The 19,373-nt window shown below is 38.5% G+C and overlaps 1 protein-coding gene across 2 annotated transcripts in view; it reads right to left on the bottom strand.

Annotated features, from left to right (window-relative positions):
* Nucleotides 1–3,532: 3,532 nt before the first annotated feature.
* Nucleotides 3,533–19,373, bottom strand: part of LOC122072978 (protein FAM91A1-like) — a 35,539-nt gene continuing 19,698 nt past the window's right edge. For both annotated transcript variants that reach the window (XM_042637429.1, XM_042637430.1), the window contains 4 exons: nt 17,884–18,263; nt 10,330–11,956; nt 7,880–8,311; nt 3,533–4,227 (listed from right to left, as the gene is read on the bottom strand). In XM_042637429.1, the coding sequence (XP_042493363.1) occupies nt 8,056–8,311; nt 10,330–11,956; nt 17,884–18,263 (2,263 nt within the window). In that variant the 3' untranslated portion in view covers nt 3,533–4,227; nt 7,880–8,055. The remainder of the gene's footprint in view (nt 4,228–7,879; nt 8,312–10,329; nt 11,957–17,883; nt 18,264–19,373) is intronic.

The following is a 19,373-nucleotide window of genomic DNA, read 5'->3' as shown; positions in this document are numbered from 1 at the left end:
ATGTTTATAGGTAAGTGAAAAAAAGGTGCACCTTAATGTCATCAAGGTGGTGAACTGACAATTTGTAACATTCTTTGTAACCTTCTCTTAACTGCACATTGTTTTGTTCATAAAAGATATTTCTGTCAATAATAGATTGAAATTGTCAAAATATTTTATAAGTGGCATATCATTTTGTAATTTTCATGAGCTATTATGAAATGACAATATCTATCCTTATTAAAATAATGTTATAGTAAATGGATAAAAAAAAAAGGTAAAATTATAACTTCTTCATCAATCTTGATTATAATAAGATGGATCGAGTTTTCCTGAAACCACGATGAACGGACAAAAACATACAATAGGGAGAGATGGATCCTGATCGTGTTTTCCTTCACCGAGCGGTGAATGAAAACTTTGTCCTAATAAGATATTCCAATAATAATAATAATAATAATAATAATAATAATAATAATAATAAGACATATTTCGTTGACTTTGGAAGATGTGGGATGAGTGGGGACAAAAGAGAGAGCTAGACAAGGATTTTGTAGGACATCAAGATTTTCTCACCCCAGCTTTTAAGAACATTGTTGGACTTTCTGTCTTCATTCCCATCCCCATTAACCCGCCGCGAATGAAATGAGCCCTGATGGATTTCTAGAATATACTTGACTTTCTTTTTAATACTAATTTCTAGATTTTCTTTAATAATATAACTTATATATAATTTTAAAGATCAGTTATAATTTTTTTTTATTAAAAAGGATTTATTCTTTGGCAACCACTGCTTCACATTCATTGGTGGAAGTAACGGTGGTGTTATGCATCCATTTTTTTTTTTTTTTTTCTTTTTTCCATTAAATTCCAAGATGCAGACCTTTGTCACCGAATCCTTCTTACAGGGGTGCCACTCCCTTTCTCTAGATTGCTATTTTTGAACTCATGCTCCAAGAATGAGAACACATACAACCCCCAAAATTGGGACCATAGTTTAAAGAAACTGACTCAATTGATTATATATGACTAAAGTTAACTAAATTAAAATTTAGCTTAATTTCAATTCAATCAAATATTTAAGGCTCTTCTTCTAGCTGCCATGCTTTATTTTTTAAGTTGATGAAACTTACAGTCAATCTATATGTATATATTTAATTTTTCATTATCGTGTAAATAGTTTTGAATACTTTATAAGTACTAAACATACCCTTAGATGCATTCCATATCCAAGAGATTGGTCGGGTAAGTTCCCACAAACATAAGTGCGTGGCACAATCATTTTTCTAAAATTTTCATTAAGAAAAAAAAATTGTAAATTTTCATTAAAATCTAGTCAATCCTTGAAAGTCTAATATTCGAAATTGCTACAGATGCCTTTTTTTTTTTTTTTTTTAGGGTGGGGGGTGGGGGTTGGTAAATGAGACACATCATGGGCCATTAGGTTGTCATCCCAAGAGGTGCAGAGGTAGAACCCAAAGGAGGGGGTAGTAACATCATTACAAATGCAGTGGCGAGGACTCAGAATCGAGACCAAGGATCAGGGCGACAGGGCCTATTACAACGAGACAGACACCAATCAAATGGACAACTGATCAGTTTTCCATATATTGTGGAGTTTTGATGCAAGAATAGCTAAAGAGAAAAGGGTGCACCTTGTGGTCATAGGTTAGTGAAATGAAAAGTTGTAATTTTTTCATTTATTTTGTTTTATTTTTAAAAGTTATTTAAATTAGAGGTAAAATGATAATTTTAAAATAGTTTGAAAATTGTGAGCTATCATTATATTATTTTCAAAAATAGTCAATGTACATGCGAAATAAGAGAATTTATCATCACTGAAAAAGAAATGTGTTATATTAAATAGGCAAAAATTAAAGTTCTTTTACCAATCAGGGTTACAATGACTTTTGAAGAAAGTGGGACAAAAAGGAAGCAAGGATTTTATAGGACAACAAGAAATTCCCACATTAAACATCCAATCATCCCAACTTTTTAAGAAACTTAAATAAATTGTTTGGCTTTATCATTCATTCCCACCCCCATCACCTCGTCACCAATGAAATGGGTGCTAATGGATTTCAAGAGCGGATCAGGTTCATGTACGAGAATGACTCTAGTCTTTGGAGTCATAATCAATTTTCTCTCTCTTCATTTAATAAATTCTAAATCCATAGACTAGGGACGTACGAGAACATTCTCGTATGTGAACCTGATCCATTCACATGGATTTCTAGTACCCTTGACTTTCTTTTTAGTACTAATTTTTTTTTCCCTTGATAATATAGAATATATATGATTTAAAAAATAAGTTATAATAATATAAAATATATATGGTTTAGAAAATGAGCTATAATAATAAAACATCTATGATTTAAAAAATATATGTATATATATATATATCGATACACGTCAACTTTTTTTTTTTTTTTTTGGATTAAATTCTAAGATGCAGACCTTAGTGACCGAATTCTTTCATACAAGGTTGCCACTCCTCTCTAGATTGCAACCCTTGAATTCATTCTCCAAGAGGGAACACATACAACCCCTTAATTTGGAATTTTAAGATATCGACTCAATACAACAGTTGACATATACCAAAACATTAGCTCAGTTGGACAAATTGAAAACTTTCGACTCCTATTCAATCAAATATTGAAGGTGCTTCCTTTATTCATGGCCCTTTATTTTTTAAGTTTATGAAGATTAGAGTCAATTTATACGTATGTATACATGTAGTCCCACTTTTTTTTCTCCTTTATTTTATTATTTTCTAATGTATATAAAGTGTTATTTTCTTCACCAAAAAATAAATAAGTAAAAAAGTCTTAATCAGAAAGGGAATACACGTTGGAAGCAGTTTCCTTTCATCCACGATGAATGTGTTGCTTATGGAATCAATGGGTAGGGCATTATTGACTTCCAATAAAAACACAAAGTAATAATGGCCCTAGATGGATAAATATACTCTACTTGGTGGGTGAAACTTTCTCCGTACACGGTTGATATTTCTAGTGAAAAGAGAGACTGAAACAGAAGGTGATCACCTCACATGCTGATAAAGACCATGGTCTACCATGATCATATCTTTGGATCGAAGGTTTGTGTCCTTCAAGATTATATGACACATTGTGACCGAGGGTCCAATTCATGTGAATGGGAAGATTTCAAGTCTCAAAATCCATGTTGCTAAGTCGAACCCTCTGCTAGGATGGCTTGAGGAATGACCTCCTCCTGAGAGGAGGAACCTAATCTTCAGGTAGGACTCCACCACATGGAAGGAGTCCGGGTAATGAATGATCTTTGATGGCGCCAATCGTCAGGAAGCCAATTGTTATTTAAAGGGGCAGTCAATGACATCCACTTCAGTAACCGGAGACGTATCTCACGGTCGCGATAGAAAACCTGGAAAGGTAAATGGTGCAGTGATGCAGGGGCAGGGAGGAGGGATGTCAGGAGCTGCGGCATTTTGCCGATGGAGAATGAGATAATTGGTCTTATGATTTTCCATCAAGTGTTATGTACTATAGTATATTGTAATAATAATTGCATATTTATCCAAAATAACTACAAAAAATGGCATTAAACAGAATCACATCGACATTTATCAGTCACTTCTTGTTTTCAGATCATACTAAAAAGAAGAAGGCTGCACAATAATACAAGTGTCACATTAAGTTTTTCCCTTGAAGCAACATACAGATACAATCATATGTCCTTGTACTTAGCCATTGTTCTGGAAACAACCAGCTAAGGCCAAACCTGACCTAGACAGTAGTACATCAAACTAAACCAATTAATCAGAAAAAGAAGATTTCCTCGAAATCAAATCAAATCAAATCAAATCAGAGAAAATAATCCTGTTTCTTGAGACATAAATAGTCCTCAAAATGGGAACCTACAGCTAATAGTGAGGCTCCACTCTTCTTCTTTACGAATAAATTTAGAGAGAGAGAGGTTAAGACTTTCTAAGTTGACTTGATTGTTCCTTCCTTGAAAGATCAGATGTGATCTTTCACCAAAAGGAGGTACTAACAAAATAGCAATTCCGCTTGCAGATATTCACATCAAGTTTCCAGATTAGTAGCAAATAACTGTTACAACTCAATTGGATATTTCCCAGCTATATAACTATTTATTTTTCATTTGTTTTTTCTTTTAAATTGAATGGAGGGGGGAGGGGAGATTGACTGCATATTGAACTTGGATTACTTGCAACTTGACAAAAAACAGAACCCACAACGCTGCCTGCATTAACATCAGAAAAGAAGTATCAAAATAAAATCAAAAGATGAAGTAGAACATATTCCGTTTTAGTTCATCTTTATAAGAACATTGGCAAAAAGCTTAGGGAAAAAAAAAACTGGTATACAGAAGATATTTCATATAAATATATATATATATATATACTTTCAAATGGAGAAAGAATCCTCCAGATAGTGCCAATAATAAACTAAATATTCTACCGAAAATCCTACCTATTCTTAGTATGTTATTTTTGTAGAGAACTTTAATTCAACTAGAGATATGAATGATCTATAATTTTTCAGCTTGATTACACGACGAGTTATATATGGTAGCTCAGCCAGACACTTTTCAAGCTGTTAGCTACGACCTATGATCTAAAAACCCAGCTATGGAGATCTGAAATCTGGAAAATATTGACCAAGACAAGTCAACACAATCCCTATGTCAAGATTCAAGATTTAATCTCTCTAGGTGGGACTATGTAGGATGGACCATTCCCTACAATAATAGCCTCCCCAGATCGAACTTCTCTTTATTTGCTTAGGACGTATTTTCCCTTAGCATCTGAACCCACTCACAGTTTGATCATCTGATCAGCACCAAACTCCTGTATGGCTCGACCTCCTGACCTATCAGAGTCTGAACGAGCTAAGGAAAAATGGGATTCCTGTAGAAGTAGTTGGATTGGCCCAAAATAGCTCTTCTTAGAGTCAGGTACAGTTGAAGACAACGAGATCTCTGCAATCCCCAAGGTATGAACATTTGAAGTATGTTTCGTATTTTCCCCAGCAGAGCACACTTGGCACCTTGTTGCACTTGTGTTCCCTCTAATATCCCGGTCGGAAGTACCTATGCTAGTGGAGCACACTTTGCCCCTTGTTGCACTTGTGTTCCCAGTAATTCTTGTTCGTTGAGCACTCACACATCATTGCACTTGTGTTCACTTTATTTTCCCCATCTGAACAAACATTGCACCTTGTTGCACTTGTGTTCCCAATAATTTCTCAGTCAGAGATGCCAGTTGAACACACTTTGCATCTCATTGCACTTGTGTTCCCAAGATTTCCCTATCAAAAGTACCGACGCCAGTTGAGCACACTTCACACCTCGTTGCACTTGTGTTCCCAAGATTTCTTGGACAAAAGTACCGATGAGCACACTCATCCTATTGTGTTTGCAGCTCCATAATCCCTTACTACATCTGCGACATTTTGTGTATGATCCAGCCTGGTGGTGAACACACTGGTACTAGCCAAATGGATCTGCTTTCATCATATTTCATCTTTTGACCAATTTTTCCATTTCCAATCTCCGCTGCTTCATTCTCTCCCGAAAATTCTGGTTTTATAGTTCACATTTTGCATTGCACCTCTGCCACCCTTGAGCATGATGTTAGCAGTACATGATCTGGGTGACAAAATGTAGTCATCTTTTGTCATTGCCCTTCGGTTGTTGCATAGGCCTCGGCCAAAGGACATTTTTTAGACACCTAAATTTGTTCCCCAACCCCCGACGATGATGAATACAGGGAGCGGACAAGACTTGACTCTCTCAAGGAGGATTCAATTAAAAGAAAAAAAAGTTCCCAAATACCCCCAATCTACTATATTGCGTGTTAATTCGTGGAGTCCAGTGTTGAGTAAGGAAAATCGGCAATTCAAACCAAGTATTAGCCAATGGTGTGGAAACAGCATAAGATTGGACACCAATCCCTTACCAAAAATGGCAAAATCACTTGTTTCGCATTTTCTGCAAACTTTCAAGTCACAATTTAACTCAACTCCCATGTCATTGGATAGTACTCGGAAAAACCTTTCCATCAATATTTGGCATATGAAAATCGAACACTCGGATGAGTCACAACACCTCCCGAAAGTCCAAAACCGGCCGAAATTAGGGTTTCTGGCTAAGCAAAGCAACCTAGCCCTAGGTGGTTCTGCCCAATTGGAATATCTTGATTTTTTTGGCATTTTGGGATATTTTATACCCCTCCCTCGGACCCCCTATAAATAGTCATAATTCTCATTCTAAAAATTAAAAAAAAAATCCAAAATTCAGAAAAATTCCAGATTCCGGTGCCATTTTCCATTTTCCATACCGATTTCAGAGTTTTCATTACCAAAACCGAAACCCTGAATTTTCGCAGAAATTCCCAACAGCCTGAAAATCCCCGAAGTTCCACAGAAACCCTATAAAACCCATGAATTCTTCCGGAATCCCAAAATTCCACAGAAATCCCAAAAATTCTGCCGAAATCCCAAAAATCAATTTCTTCCAAGAAGGAGAGAAGAAGGTCTAGTCCTCTCCCCTGAGTCGGGAATCTGTTAAAAGTTTGTATTTGGAGCAAAGGGGCCTTCCCCTTCTAATCTTCATGGAGTTCTACTGCAGCAGGTCTCAGTCTTCAAGTTCCGGCCAACAGATTCATTCCAAATTTTGAGTGTAGTCCCTCATTGAGCTCTTCCTATGACAGTACTCTGTCACATCCATTGGCTGGATTTTCCTGTGGTTTGTAAGTGGTTATTCTCTCTTTAATTTCTAATTTCATTCATAGGATGTTGTACCACATCTAGCCATTAGACCTCGGTGATTCTCTGCAGTATTAAGCTACATACCAAGCCCTTCCATAGACTTGAGTTGTGACCCCATCTACTGTTTCCTTCAGCTGGTGCTGTAGGTTTTAATACTTAGTAACTACTTGCTATTTCTTGTTTGGCTTGTAACTTGTCATCCAACCATCAGTTGGCTCTGGTAATTAGAGGATCTCCTACCGTGCCAAAGACCTACATCTGATTTCAGTTTGAGGGTATTCTACCCTAAGATCTATGAGTTATCCATAGTTACTAATTACTTTCATCTGCTGTAACTATCTAACTGTTAGATTGCCACCTTCTTCAGGAGTAAGTACTGTATATTCTTTTTCCCCTTTCCCCTCTTTGGTAATGAAATTTTTACTCACCCCAAAAAAAAAAAAAAGTACTGTTACTGCAGCTTTACTCTTGACCTGATTTTAGGTCCAATCCAAGCCCTTTTACTGTGATTATTAAGTTTCTTTTATAGCTGTTACACAGTTGTCGACAGCCCCACCTGTGGGATGGGTATTAATATTATAATACTTGCTGTATAGCGAGTTTAGCCCTATTAGGAGGGGTAGCAGGACAAAGCCATGAGACCTGGAATCAAGCTTTATGATTAACCACATCCAACTCTTGAATTTAGAAAACATATGAGTATTGCAGGAATTTAGCACAAGTAGTGTTTATTTTATATCCAAGAAGTAATTGAAACATGGGTTTTGCTCACATCCCTATCTGAAAACATCACATGGGATTTTGGGCATTGAGAACCCAGCAAAATAGGGGGTTTTTTTTCTTCTTTTTTAGGAAGGGGGGTGGGATAAAAAGTTGGAAGTTATTTTTATGAAAAGTGATTGGTGTGTGAGGGTCATAGATCAGGTTAGCATTTTTTGTGAAAAAAGAAGTGTTTCTTTTTTCTTTCTTTTTTTGGGGGAGGGGGGGGGTGGGGAGGGGGGAGGTTGGCATGGGGTTGGGGTAGGGGAGATTAAAGGTAGTAGTAGTACACAATGTGACTGAACTAGAAATATTTTCTACTTATCAAAGAATTATAACCTTCCAAGTAAGGGCCCACTCCTTACCTCAACCATTAAATGTGGCTTGCCTACCATGACCGATCCTCAAGGATGCAGCAGAATATCCAACCAAGCAGATGAAGGAAATTAGACCCAGCCAGATGATGGCTGCAAAGTTTCAGCATGGGAACGAACTCTCCACTTATGTAACCATATTACTGCTACTCATATATGAGGTTGTATCATGAGACCCTATTCATCTGCACAGATGCAGAGGCTGCTGAAGCTTCTGCTATTAAGGAGACTGGTTGACGAGCCTGCAGGCAAGCACCTATGTCAAATGGGAGCAATTCAGATCCGTCAAAAAGGAGATTAACTCCTGGCAGCACTACTTGTCTGCTGTCCACATCATCTGGCTCTACTTTTACTGTACTCAATGGAAGTGAATCTTCAATAGGCCTTGTAGCAGCCTCATATACAGGAGTAAGAGCATATGACCTGCAGCCATCATAGAATAATTAGGTTGGTCTCAGCTTTTGCTGTCGTCAATGGATAAATTAAGAAGATAATGACAAATTGCAGCACTTTGCACATAAGATTTAACAAAATGTGTTTTGAGTGTCACCTTGTCCTTATTTTTTCTGCATCTTTTGAAGTTTTAAACTGTGGAGTTTCAATCCACAACAAGGTGTATGACTGTATTGCCTAAAGCTTGTGATCAGCTGATCTTTGGACCATCCTATATAAGTGTACATCTATGGAAAAATGTTTTGCATTGATCCACCTTGGACCAACAAATATTTTCAGAGGAGCAGGAAATTTGTACCAATCCTGACCAGATTTAGGGATCAGCTGTGCCAACCAAGGAAAATTGGGATTGGCCAGGATTTCAATCCCTGTTGAATTTCTAAGCCCCTCTTGGAAGTTGGATATAACAGGTCCCCATATCCTTGTTTCCCCCGAGTATGGAAATCCTACCAAAACTCAGCCAAGCTGACTCAGGATCAGCAGTGTAACCAATCTGATCCCTACATCTATGCATTGAACCATGATTTGACGAATGAGTATTTACACTTTTCCAGGGGAAAAAATGCATCTATGAAGTATTTTTCCGCATCACATGAACAGGTGATAATCTGTCCTTTGCCCAAAGTCCTTGTGTCAGACACTACAACATAGGGTGTGGGTTATGAGTCTAATCCAGAAAACTTGACCCCAAAACTCATCCCCAAATCCTTGCAACATAGGCAACAAGTTTGAAACACTTTGCTTCCTCGAGCCACCAACAGAAAATATATAAAGACTATCAGGCCTATCCAAAGTATTCTTAATGAAGTTCAGTTCCTGGCCTTTTATCATGTATTTATGCCCATTTTCTCATATAAGGGTGAAAGCATCTCTATACTATTTTCTACCACACACAAATTAGAAACACTAAAACCCTCCCGGAAAAATTAGAGAAAGAAAAAAAAAAGCCAGCTTCTGATCCACCAGAATCTCTCATTCGTATTAAAAGGATCTGAGAAAGCCTGCTTAAAAATTTCTAGGTACCTAAAGAAGCTAGCATTCCTAAATTCTCATAAGTCAACAGGCAGACATTGAATATATCACTAGGAATTGGATAGACACTAACAAATAACATTAGTTCAATTATGATATATAAGGAGAAATCTTAGATAGAATGGGAAAAACATTCCCCAAAGAGATAACAATAAGGGAAAGATGGAGAAATACAAAAATATTTGGTTTCCCAACCTTGAAAATGTGCTATCTTGAAGGGGTCATGTTGCTAAAATATAGTTATGATGCATGAATTTCTAGCAGAGATGATTTTTTTTTTTTTTTTTTTTTGGGGGGTGGTGGGGGTGGTGAGGAGAAGAAAGAAAAGAAACATCCTTTGGAGGTTGGGTCTGGGAGGGATCCTACCAGTTAATTGAAAATAAAAACTATACAATTAACAGTACTAGATTAGAAGTTATATGACTCATATCTTTGCAGTACATGTCATATATCTTGATTCAAGTCACTCTGCCATGACTAGATTAAGGGGGTATGAGCCATATGCTTACCCAATATTTCTATATCCATATTATTCATGTACTATTTTCTCATTAAATATTTGAGCATAATAAATACCAGGCATAGCTGTCAAGGTGTCTAAGGCGCCATTTGGTCTCCTAGGCAGTGCCTAGGCACCTTTTTGGTGTCGCCTTGATTTTTTCCCCCCTCCAGTGCCTAGGGTCGCTTAGAGGCCATGACAACTATGATACCAAGAGAAATACAACTATTTCGAGTAGCAAGAGAAAGACAAGAGAAAGACCAATAAAGAATGCATGGAGCATAGAAAAAATAATGTTCTTATAGGACCCCACCAGAAACTTTTTGGCAGAAAATATTCTTAACTTCATTCAAAAATACATAGAAAACCAGTAATTTGGGAACATCTAATATAAAAAACTAGAAATAAATCCACCATGTGGGGACCGAAAAAAGACTAAACAAAAAAAAAAATTCACCTGAGGATGCTACCATCAAAACTCAGAACTTCAGTCCTGCAACGCTGCCGACTAGCAAGTTTTAGTCTTTGATGTTCACTTGAGGCTCCAGAAATAGGAGAAGAAGGATCGACGAGTGGATTCCACCTTCCACTTGCATAGGTAACTAGTTTCCGAGATGATTCTCTTGATTGTTGTCTCTGGTATAGAAGTTTTGCTGTAGGACCGGTAGCTTGATACTCCATACAAATATCACGCAACCTTCTTCGTAAACTTTGCATTGCATTATGATGCTCAGCAAGTGAATCCGTTTGAAGCAATTGTGACGAGACCACTCTTTTACAGATGTTACTGCATAATTTTGGACTGAAAAGTGGAATCCCAAATTCCACACTTAACGGAACCCATTCATACTTTTCATCATTTGATGAAAATTGGTCTGATTCTCTCTCTTTATAGAGTTTCAAGAGACGAATGTAACCTAGCATCCATAACTCCATCTTATTTGACAAATCAGTTACCAGTGTATTTAACTTTAGACTTTCTTCAGATGATAGTCCCATCTCCTTCCCTATATGAGCAACTGAACCATCAGCATTTTTCAGGGGCAATGGAATATCCAAAGTAATGATCCTTCCATTTTCATCCAGATCATACTTGCTCAGGGGTTGGACCAGCACAGCTGAGTATTTTAGAAGTGAGTTCAAACAATGCAGAAGTATATTTCCCTTGACCAAGTTCCCTTCAAACTTTCCTCCTAAACCTCCAATTGTCGAGCCATCCCAAGACCATATCAGGGCCTTCTCACAACCAGACAATGGCGCAGGAAGCAATCGTAAGCATTGCCCTTTCATCAGTATAACAGATAGAGGTCCACCACCCACAGCTGAATAAAGTGCCAATTTCATCCAAGGTGTCATAGATGAATAGGAGGGTGGACCAAAATGCATTGGACCTGTAGGCCCAGGTAAAACTGACGAAGAAGGAAGAGGAACCATAGATACAACTATGTCATAGTCACGAAGAAATAACCGATCTAATGTTGCAGGTGCAAGAGAAGCAAGGCTTTCACAGCGAAGAATATCTACGCGATATTTCCTTTTCCTCTTTAGAATTTCTTTTCCAGATTCCAGAGAGTCAGACAGCACAGATATCCCATCAGTTTGGAAGATAGGTTTTGTTTCACCATCTTCATCCAGGCCACTTTTATTTTCAGATAAAATCACTGAAACTGACTCATCACCTGTACTTTCACTAACAGATTCAACTGTGGCATCAGCCTCACGCAAAGTAGAATGTATCAAACCCTGAAGGTTATCATCACCATCTGCCCTAGTTTCATTTCCATCAGAATTGTTAGATTCCTCAGTTATATCAATATCAGCTATAAGAGAAATAGCCTCATCATTGCTTGAGTATTCTATTCCCAGTTTAGCACTAACTTCCTCAACCACTGGATCAGTACTCACTCCACCTGACTGAAGACATTCAAGAACACATCGAAGGCTAAATGCATGATTCGCAAATTCCTGTAATTCACCTTCAAATTTTGTTCCCTCTAATGTAGTCAGATCCTTGCAAAGTTCTGCAATGCTAGCATCACCCAGTTTCCCTGCTTCGTACAGTGTTACAGCATGAGATTTCAAACCTGCAAAAGACAATTAGTCTCAACTCAACAGAGCCTCATCCAAACTATATAAGGTCAGGTATATGGATCATTACAACCGTCCCACCTGCCCTGGAGGCTGGAGACTAATCTACTGCCAATTCGGAAGCACAGAGCACATGGCCCAAAGTTTGATATAGGATCTACTACTAATCACATGGTCCATGTTAATTTATCATTGGTAAAAAGTCTCGATTTTGAGGAAGAAGGATCTGGTCCCATGTAGTCAGGGCTGGCCACACCGGGGAATCTCACTTGAAAGGAAAATGAGGGTTCAACTCATTCTGATTCGGTTCCTTGGTGTGGAGGCCCAACAAATAGATTAATAAATCTAATAACTTAAGTCAACCAACTAGTTCCAAATGCTGTAACTTGATCAACTCCATCAATATTGCATGGTAAGAAAAATGGCAAGGATACCTTTATTGGTTCTTTAATTTTCCCAACTGATAACATATCAGTAGCATTAAATAAGAAACTAAGGACATTTCCACAAGAGTTGACCAATAGAAGTGAATCACTTCATTGATTATTGTTTTCTACTACCAAATCCACAAAAGTAAGAAGAAATGCATTTCATAAAGCCTGATAATGTAGAGCAGTCATACTGAATCATTTATTTTTCCAGCTGACTGCCTGACTCATGACTGACCAATTTTTTTGTTTGCAAGCATTTCCAAGTCAACAACCTTCCTGAGTTTTCTAAATCTATCCTATAAACAAACTGACAAACTGGTAAGTGATAAAAATCCAAAACCTGAGTTTTAAGTGAGCACCATGGACTACTACAATATGTTAGCTGTTTAAAAATTCAAAGTCTTTTCTTTTTTTCTCTTTTTTAATTCTCCTTTTCTTTCTGCCTCTCTCCCCCTTGTTCTAACTCCTAAGTAGAAACCAACAGAACCTCAGATAAAAGAAGCAGAGTCATATTTTATGGAAGTAGTGAGGATAGTTCATGTTATGCTTTGGCATCAACATTAGGGACTTCCTTTTGTGTTTTTAAAACATAGTTGCCACATTTATTTCTTTAAGATCTGGTTCCCACGTGTTCAATGTGAATCTTGTCAATTTGCAAGATAATACAAATCTCATTACTTGTTTCAATGTGAATGTTGTCAATTTGCAAAACAATGCAAATCTCATTACCCTTCTGATGGTAATAGATCTAATGCTCCTTTTCATATTAACCATTTTGATATTAGAGGACCATCTCCCACAACTTTCCGATTTGGTTATCGTTATTTTGTCACTTTCGGTGATGGCCATTCTCACACTATTTTGGCCTATCACTTGAAACATAAGAGTGATGCGTATGATGCTTTCAAAAAAATTATCAGATTGTTTGTACTCAGTTTGACACTAAACTCAAAATTGTAAGGTCGGATAGAGGGAGAATACACGGGCTACAAAAAAATTCAGTGACAATGGTATTATAAATCAGCTTGCCAGTGTGGATACCCCAATAGAATGGGTTAGCTGAATGGAAGAATCACCATCTATTAGAAATCACCGAGTTTGTTGTTTGGTATGCATGTACCTAAAACCTAGGTATGAAGCCTTATTTGCAAGCTGCAGCCACATATCTCATGGATCGTATATCCTCGAGCATCCTTGGCTCCAAATCTCCATTGGAAGCCTTATCTCCCCATGTCTGTGCTTTACCTATTCCTCCAAAAGTGTTTGGATGTGTATGTTATATTCATCCGAAAATCTGATCGTACCAAACTGGATCCTCGAACTCATAAATGTATCTTCCTTGGCTACTATCCTACTGAAAACTGTTACAAATGCTACCATCCTCATTCCTTGAATGTATCCATGGATTTTTATTTTTTTTTAGTAGCAACTTTCTTTTCCTCACAAGTGCCATCTCTTTAGGGGGGATACTGGAGAGTCAAAGTGAAGAGGTGATTCATATCCAACCTTAACTTGTCTCACCTTTCATCTTTGATGTGGGGCAGACTATAGATATAGAGGGAGATGTCCAAGAATCCAATACAGGGGGAGGTACGATAGAAGGGGAAAAGGAAGAGTTGATTGTGTACAACAGAAAGGAGAAGAAAACCTCCAACAACCCTCATCTGATCCTCACCCTAATTCTCATTTAACTTAGTCAGGTAATATCCCAACTTATCCTCCAGAGTTGGATCTTCCTATTGTCGCTGGGAAAGGAAGAAGATCTTGCAATAGTCGTATATCCAAATTTGTTTTCCCATGACTCAATCTCTCATACAGGTCTTAATTACTTGCCTTGTCATCAACCTCTATTCTCAATAATGTTGCCGAGACCATAAATGATCCAAGGGAGGAAAAGGTGCCGAATCTGGGTAACATTGGGTATCAGTCCTTCCAGGATCAATTACTGATTTGGGCAAACAATGACAAGTATAACTGCTTAACTATTTGAATCACTAAAGTTAATACAACTGATCAAGGTCAACATTTCATGTCAAACAGTGTGTATTGCTAAAGAAACTGATCATGTAATGAAACTTAGGGTTATTTTCAGACAAATAGGAAGCAGGTCAAGTGTTTAGCACTTATGGCACCTATCTGGAGGAGGGTTTTATCATTTGATAGAGAAAGGATATCTGCGGTCATGTCTTTTGCCAGGTCATTTTGTTTTGATATGGTGGGCAAGCCTGCGTTTATTGTGACTACAATTTCTGGTTGGAGCGAAATTTCTCAAGATGGTCCACAATGTCCAGATTTGGATCTCTTCTTATTTGAAGTTAGATCATTGTTAGCTATGGCCCCCTCTTGAGGAGCCATGTCCCTGAAGTAGTTTGTTTGCAGTTTATTGGGGTCTTGTCCCTTCTCTTTTTCGGGCCCTCGTGTCCCTCCTCTGTAAGGCAAGGTCTTGTATTGTTTCTCTCTCCTTTGGTAATGAATTTTTTATTCATCTAAAAAAGAAGTGTTTAGTACTTGCAGCCAAGGTTCTAAATCTCGGGTTTCGACCCTGGTCAAAACACTACTAAATTTCAAGGAAACCAGGTACTTTTCTGGGCTTTGTGGAAAACTTAGTTTTAACCCCCAGACAATGTATTTTATCTTTTTTGTCTGATTTTTTGCTGAAGTGTTAAAACTGTCTACGTACGATGAATCTAGTTGACTCTGTGTGCAGATGTAGGATATGGATTGTGACTCATTCTTACCCAATATCCCATATTTGTAATACCATCTCATATCATAAATAAAGTTGGTATCTGCCATATTTGACACACTGAATCATCCTCCCATAATTCAACTTGGTATCAGAGCCAAAAACCTTAAATGAGCTTTTTATTTTTTTCAGCCACCGGTAGGGTCTTGCATGGTGCAAGACCGACTGACCATACTTACCATTGACATGTCTTACCACCACCATTGTTCCACCTATCGCCGCCAGTGCCTCCTGTTCGCAACAACCAGCCACTTTACAACCTCCCGCCGCCAGCATCTCCCGCCATCATCGTCTCCCACAAGCAATGCCTCACTCCGCTAGCACATCCTGGCCATTCTACTTCACCACCTACACCGACACCTGCAATGCTACAGTCTTCCTTGCACCATTGCCTGGTAATGTGTATTGTTTATGACATAGTAGATTTGCCACTGTATCTTTGGGTTTTTGCACCCATCTTCTTTGGACATTTCTTTGACTGTATGGCTAAAAGTAACTCTAGCATTGCCATAGGAAGGTCTAGGGGTAGTGAGGTGGTGAGATGTGTTAGGACTTAGGAATCATGACCGTAACCCCACTCTCCAGTCAAGTCCAACAAAGTTGATGGGTATAATTACCAGCTTGGTTGCGTGCCTATCTACTGACCATACAGGGTAATTATTTTTCGAGATATTTGACTAGTGACACACCTCTGCCAACTGAGGGTACTGCTAGAAACACTTGGTCGGCCCATGCTGCACTTGTCATGGGAACGAGATCCTCTCAAGTGCACCAACCCCTCCAGCACATATTGGACGGTTAGGAGACACTTGTGGTGCTTGCCTTGGTACTACCAATCATTGGATGTGCCCTAGAGGGGCTGGCGAACTTGAGAGGATCCGGGTCCCTTGTCATGTTCTTTCTCTTTAATTCTATGGGGCCTGCTATCAGCACGAGTTTTGTCTTGATGAACCTTGCCAAGGATCTCTGGGAAGCTACCCAGCAAACCTATTCCCAAACCAGTAATTATGCGCATATTTATAAACTCTGCCACCAGGTTCGTGAGATGTCTTAGAAAGGGCTTTCTCTGACTGCCAATTATACCATATTGAATGCTCTTTGGCAATAGTTGGATTTTTATCACCCAGTTCATATGGCTTGTACCGCTAACACTAACGCTTCCCAGAAGGAGTGGGAAATGGAGTGAGTCTATGAATTTCTCACCGGTCAAAATCCAGAATATGACCAAATCAGCTTTCAAATCCTCAATCGAGATAAGTTCCCTACTTAAAGTCAGGTCTACAATCTTCTTCAGCACAAAGATCGTCGACGCTTTGTCATAATGCCTATTGTGGCTCCTCCACGCTTTGCTCTTTGTGTCTGCCCCTGCTAGTGTAGACTTATCTAAGCCTACCCTGGTGGCTAGAGAACTTTTTTAAGTGTGAACATTGTGGGAAGCCCAATCACGCTTGTGAGATTTGTTGGAAATTGCATGGTCGTCCTAAAGGAGGGGGGCGTGGTGGGAAACAAGGTCCTGCATGCCCCTAGGAAATGTACTAAACATCTTATTTCTAATTTTGTTTCCTATGAATCCTTATCTCCGTCCTATCGGGCCTTTGTCTCCGTCCTACCGGCCTTCGTCCTAAAGGAGGGGGTCGTGGTGGAATCTCTCAAATACTTCCTAGGTATTGAAGTTGCTCATTCTGACAAGGGTATCTTTATCTCACAGAAGAATTATGTCCTGGACCTTCTTAATGAGACTGGCATGCTTGTGTAAACCCACACACTCCCCTATTGAGGTCAACCATTATCCTAGCAGCAATGGTGATGATCCAATTGACAGAGAAAGTTATCAAATATTTTTTTGGCAAACCGATAGATCTTTCTCACTCCGGACCCGACATCGCATATGTCGTAGGGATTGTTAGTCGGTTACTCCATGACCTCACCTCGAAGCAATGTACCACATCCTGAGATACTTGAAATCTACTCCTAGAAAGGGAACCTTATTCTCCAACAGCAATCTCAAACTTGAAGCATTTACAAATGCTAATTGGGAGGGTTCAATTGATGATCCTTGTTTTAATTTCGAGATATTGCACATTCCTTGGTGAATTAGTGGTAATCTGGTCACCTGGAGACATAAAAAGTAGTCTGCGGTTTCTAAATTTAGTGTTGAAGCAGAATATTAGGCAATGGCCCAAGGTGTTTGTGAGCTTATATGGCTCAAGGTGTTACTCAGTGATCTTAGGATAACTATTGCCAAGCCTATGCATCTCTATTGTGACAATAAGGCCACAATCAATATAGCTCGCAACCTGGTTCAGCATGATTGGACAAAGCATATTGAGATTGATAGGCATTTCATCAAGGAGAAACTGGAACAAGGTTCCATTTGTATTCCGTTTATCACCTCGGAAAATCAGTTAGCTGACGTGTTCACAAAGGGCTTACATTGTAAATTTTCTCATCCTAATATCTGCAAGTTGGGCATGCGTGATATATATGGACCCATTTGAGGGGGAGTGTTAAAGTGTCTAGGTACAACGTACCTAGTTGATTATGTGTGTAGATGTATCATGTAGAATAAGGATTGTGACTCATCCTTACCTAACATTCCATATTTGTAATCCCATCTCATATTGTAATTAAAGTAGGTTTGTTATATCTAACAAGCCGAAGGATTCAGCCACAATTCAACTGCAACCTAACAAGGGGTGAGAGAAACATGTATTGTAGCTCCCAAAACAGTCAACCAACAACATACCTGGTGAAACAGAACCCATCATGAGATACGATGTTATATTGGCATCGACAACAAAAGCAACACGAGCATGGCCAGAAACAGGCCCATAGTTTTCCACCCCTGAAACATCTTGTTGAACAGAAATGCCATCAATGGACATTTTTTCAGAGCTGATACTGCCGCGAGAACCATCTTCTTCATCACTCAGAATAATATTAGAAGACTCAGTAATGCTTGAATCTTGAAGAATAGATGCAGGATCAATTAATTTAATTGCCCAGCCCAGTCGACATGCAAAAGATGCAGCAGCCTGCAGCTGAGAAAGGTCAGCCTGTAGTGTTGTAGCCAATTCAGCTACAGTTGCATTCTCACTTGAAACAACAAACACAGCATAGAGTAACCTGGAAAAAGAATCTTAGATAGTTAGGTACTTAGGTGTAAACTTTTACACAGCAAGAACAAAGTTGTACAGCAAACAAAATTCTCAATTTATTATGTTTTAAAAACAAGGACTCAGAATTTCAGATGTAGAGGATGCAATTCTGATCCATCCTACCAACCTGCCCAGTTTCTCCAGGTTAGTGTCAGCAGATCTGATCAATGGGCAGGTTTGATTCAATGATTGACATTTACCAACATGACAAGAATTTTGTAGTTCACTCTATCTTGACATGTCAGGAAGATGAGAAATTTTCCAACATGGCTAGAATTTTGCATGCACACTAATCAAGGGAAGTAAATTTCTTCAGGAGGTTACAACAGTGCATTTCCATTGTACTATTCCTTTTTGTTGTGTGATAAAAATGCCTTGCATAAGTATGTATTAAATCAGCCCACATAGCTAAATGGGTATATGATTCTTTTAAGACCATTTTATTCTTCTATTCTCTAGAGGTGATATGGAATTTAATCAGGTGAGCAGGTTCTGGACCCTCTAGACACAATATGTATAACAAACTTTTCCTGTAAAGAATAGTTTTTTTTTTTTTTTTTTTGGGGGGGGGGTGTGGAGAATAGTAAACATTTTTCAATTTAAAAAGAGAAATTCTTTCTTTTTTTCCAAATGAAAATAAAAGGCAAACTTTGAGCACTTCGGTTTTATGTTTCATTGTTCTGAGATTTCTGACCATTCGATCTCTTCGTCTTCTAGAATTCCACCCTTCTTAAAATGGGAAAAGGAAGGAAAGGAGAGAAATGGAATCTTTGGAAATTCTCGAACAAGTTCCATTTTGGGATGAATTTGAGCTGCGATCTCTATTAAACAGAATTCCAATCACACCAGTTGCTGCCTTTGTTTAGTTATAACGTCACAAGTATATAACCATGCATTATATTGCATTATATTATGTCGGTGGGGATCCCACCCAAGCTTTGAGCCACATGCCAATGCAGTGGTGGACCCACTACATGGCTGGGATCCCTGCCATCACAATACAAGACAACACAGCACACACATGGCTTAGCATTTCTAGTAACATCAGAAACCCCACTGACAGTATTCTGAAAGAACT

Source organism: Macadamia integrifolia, chromosome 3 (genome assembly GCF_013358625.1).
Source record: "Macadamia integrifolia cultivar HAES 741 chromosome 3, SCU_Mint_v3, whole genome shotgun sequence".
Classification (NCBI taxonomy): domain Eukaryota; kingdom Viridiplantae; phylum Streptophyta; class Magnoliopsida; order Proteales; family Proteaceae; genus Macadamia; species Macadamia integrifolia.
This window is presented reverse-complemented; position numbering and strand designations above follow the sequence as displayed.